This window comes from Engraulis encrasicolus, chromosome 9 (genome assembly GCF_034702125.1).
Source record: "Engraulis encrasicolus isolate BLACKSEA-1 chromosome 9, IST_EnEncr_1.0, whole genome shotgun sequence".
NCBI lineage: Eukaryota > Metazoa > Chordata > Actinopteri > Clupeiformes > Engraulidae > Engraulis > Engraulis encrasicolus.
The window spans coordinates 13,420,779-13,424,839 of NC_085865.1; the positions used below are offsets into that span (position 1 = coordinate 13,420,779).

At 41.9% G+C, this 4,061-nt stretch overlaps 1 protein-coding gene across 1 annotated transcript in view; it reads right to left on the reverse strand.

The window, feature by feature from the left end:
- Nucleotides 1–2,361, reverse strand: part of LOC134456107 (phosphatidate phosphatase LPIN2-like) — an 18,352-nt gene extending 15,991 nt beyond the window's left edge. Inside the window, exons 1-3 of the mRNA XM_063207540.1 lie at nucleotides 2,142–2,361; nucleotides 1,358–1,453; nucleotides 579–874 (exon numbers count right to left, since the gene is read on the reverse strand). Of these exons, the coding sequence (XP_063063610.1) occupies nucleotides 579–874; nucleotides 1,358–1,453; nucleotides 2,142–2,357 (608 nt within the window). The 5' untranslated portion in view covers nucleotides 2,358–2,361. The remainder of the gene's footprint in view (nucleotides 1–578; nucleotides 875–1,357; nucleotides 1,454–2,141) is intronic.
- Between the last annotated feature and the right edge of the window lie 1,700 nt (nucleotides 2,362–4,061).

Below are 4,061 nucleotides of genomic sequence, written 5' to 3' on the forward strand. Positions count from 1 at the left end.
CAACATTTTTAAGACATTTTTCTCATTATCAATGTTGGCGTAGTTACTGACTCTTTGCCTTTGTAGGGCAGTATGCATCTACAGAACTGTACTGTATTTCACAAACATTACATTATATTACATTATATTGCATTTGGCAGACGCTTTATAACCAAAGCGACTTTCAAAAGAGGACATAATCAAGCCAACATCACAAGCAAATACAAAGTGCACAGGAAATATACAGAACAACAAGTGCAGTTGCAAAGAGGGGTTAGTTTTTTTTTTGTTTTTTTTTTAAAGAGTAAATAACGAGTACACACACACACAAACTAAACTAAACTAAACATCATGTCAGGAGTCTGCCCTGGGGCAAGGCCAGCTCAAGCATTAGTCTAGTAGATACTCTCGAAAGAGGAAGGTCTTTAGTATTACAGTATGCAAAGTACAGACGGACCTTTATTTCTAAAAGTATTTCTATACAAATGACAAATAAAAAATCCTGTCATCCTTGTAGTGAAATATGATATACAGAACCGTTTGCACACTGTCACATATGTACAGTATGATTCTGTTTGTGGTTTTGTGTCTGCATTTACCGGTTGGCGTGCGTGTTGTGGTCATCCTCAGAGGTTTTGTCTTTCTCCACCTCCACCTCGCTGTTGGTGTCGGCGTTTGTTTCCTCTTTGCGCAGGTCTGCCTTGTGTTTCCTCCTCCTGCGCCTCCTCTTCTTCACTCCTCCTGCTCCTGCTCCCGCTGCTGTACTCCCCGACAGTTCCTCTGGCGCTCCCCCCTCCGCAAACGAGGAGGTGCCCATAGCGCGAGCCTCGCGGGCCCGGAACGCAGGGTCATCTGTTGGGATCGGGGAGGTGACCAGGTGGGCAGGAATGACCTCCTGAAGAGGACAAGAACATCAGAAAAGCAAACAATTTACACATTTGTTATCATTACCTGTAGTTATTATTAGTTTTGATGAAATAGGACAGTTGGTGAAATGGTGAGGGGATGAGGGAGTGACCTCTGGCCGGTGTAGAATGGGTACCTTACGTGGCAATTGCAGCTTTTGTCTGTGATATTAACTTTTACATAGTTGACACATGGTGTCTATCATGGTGTCTCACATATTACTGTGATGTATTACTTTGCCAATGCAAAGAAATGGCAACGGTAAAGTGCTATCAATGCATTTTCCACTCAGGAATGCGTGATTTTCCACATATATTGTTTACATAGTCTAAATATTACATTAAAAGACACTGCATGTAGTAAGACATTCTTATATTCATTATTATAAAAAGAGGGTTAATTATTACTTATGGCACAGATTACTTGGTATGGCAAATGTTAAGTTGCTATTGTCCATTTCCCATAGTCTTACATTGTGCTGCTCTGTCTCCTGAACAAAAAAGGCCTCTCCATTGTCACCCAGTTTCATATGCAGGTCCACAGGCTCTCCATTCACCTCGATGTCTACCTGTAATGTCCCCGGTCAGGTATTAGCCACATGGAAGAAACATCAGACAAATATACACGCACCAGTCAAATAAAGCAGCAGTCTTTGTGACACCGCTTCTGGCACCACTGTTTTGGAGATGTTACAATTTTAGCAATTCATAATTTACTGAATATTGCGATTTTAACCCTTTCCCGCAGAGCGTCTGTTATAAATTAACTGTCAAACTAAATGTTCATAACCACGTCTTAACTCTATAACCTAATACCCTCGGCAGTATCATAGCAATGATGTTATGATATAATTAAGTTACTGTATAGTAATAGTTTCCAGCAAACAGAGAGTAGGATTGTGTGTGATCCGATCTACATAAAATGACCATAACAATGCTGCCCTACATAGGCAAAGTGCATTAACTATGCAAACATTGAAACTGAGAAAAATGCCTTCAAAGCTTTGATATTTGGTTGGATATTGTAGTTACTGCACGTTTTACATGGCATAATTTCTAAAATGAGACACATTTGGACCATAGGGCCTTGTCACAAGATAGAGAAGAAGTAATGAGGACCATTTCCAGTCTAAACTCAATTTGGACAGAATGTGTAGCTACTGCACTTTGCCTATGTTAGACAGAAAACTGCTTAGTTAAAAGTTACCCCATTTATCAGGACCGCCTAGTCTCTTTCTAGTATCTAATTTCACGTACCACTTTCTCTCGTGAGCGCAGGACCCCGAGCTTGCCGAAGCGGACGTGGAAGGGTGAACACTGGAAGGAGCCGTCGGGCTGCTGCACCACCACCACGTCTATGCAGCCGGACAGCGTGGCCTGGTTGATGCCCTTGTAGAGCTCCTTCACCGTGACCAGCACCTGCCCCGCCAGCTGGCCCACATAGTTCATGGTGTCTGCCTGGAGAAATGACATACAGTTCAACAACAAGCACATTGAATGACCATCGAGTATGATAATGTACATTTTGATTGATTGGTGACTGTTTAGGGTCAAACAGTTTTACAGTTCTGTGCAACAATTCAGAATGAAAAAAATTAATGAAATGAAAAAACACACGATTTCACAAATTTTAAGAACAAACATGCTCATACAGTACATCTGAAAATGAGCGCTGGACTAGCAAAGTCAATGATGACAAAAATAAAGTTTGCAACACCAGGCTCACATTTCTCTTATGTTAATGTGATGTTTCGGGCAGCAATCCCTTCTTCAGACTGGTCTTTATTTTTGTTATTGCACAATTGAGCAAGCACACTGAATGATGATGATTGAGTATGATCACACATTTTAAATGATTGGTGACTGATTTGGTCAAAGACTTTTACAGTTCTGCGCAAAGTTTCAGCTCACAAGCAAAAACTCATAAGTTACAAGACCAAATGACCAATCACACAATGAATAAATGCATGACTCTGGGGACTATATAGATGTAAAAAATATAAGCCCAACAGCTACTTGGGAGATACCTGAGTGTACTATGTCACACCACATCATGCTTTCCCAGAAGCAGCGGACATGACTCAACCTCTTAAACCTTATTTGTTTTTTTCCCTTATCTCAACATCCAAGGTCTTGTCCTGTGGTCAACTTTTCTCCCTGTGTGGTTGTATCACATGTAGTACATCAGACCACATACACAGGAAAAGTCGGGCACACAGAGATATACATTATAGCCAACAGCAACACTCAAAACCAAGTAAACACATACTGTATCCTGCACTGTTAAGCATGCTGCAATATCTACAGTACGGGGTCAGCTCTATGTTCCCACAGCCCATTGGTCCCACAGCCCATTGGTCCCACAGCCCATTGGTCCCACAGCCCAAATGGTCTCAGCTTATTCCTGCTGCTCCATGTTCTCACAGTTTTACTAAATTATTCAAATATACAGTAAGCCCTATGCTCTACAACTCCATGTTCCCACATTTCCAAGTAAACTAAGAGAACCAATAGGCCTAAAAATAATGTTTAAAATCTTAGTGATGTGGGACCAATGGGCTGTGGGACCAATGAGCTGTGGAAACATAGACACGCTCCCCTACAGTACTATCATGTTTCTATTTATGCAAGTGTGTGTGGGTATGCGTGCGCGTTTGTGCGTTTGTGCATGTGGCGTGCGCATATTGCTGTCAGATTTACTCATCGCATAAGCAGGAAAACAAAGTTTTGAAAATACGTTCCTACATAGACACGCGGAAAGAGGCTCCTACTATACTCACCGCGCCGGCTGCAGCAGTCCGGTAAACAGGATTATCACACGTAAGCTCTAAGAGGCAGCAGCATGGGGGAGTTACTGTAGACACTCATCGTCTCCACTCTGCCTAACATGTACACTATGGCCTCCCAACATTAATCTGTTGTTTATGCAGTGGATTGAACTCAGCACAGAGGGACAGGTAAACTGGAGTAAACAGTCAGTGTGTTTATACATAATCTCCAGCCCTCATACAGTATGGACTGTACTGTACTGTACTTATAGCGCTGTTCAATTTTACAGGATAATAAGTCATGGTTAATACAGCGACTTTATATAGGGGGTTCTCACAACCAGCAGTAACCTGTACAGCCTCCCGACATTAATCTGCTGTTTATGCAACAGATTGTCCTCAGTACAGG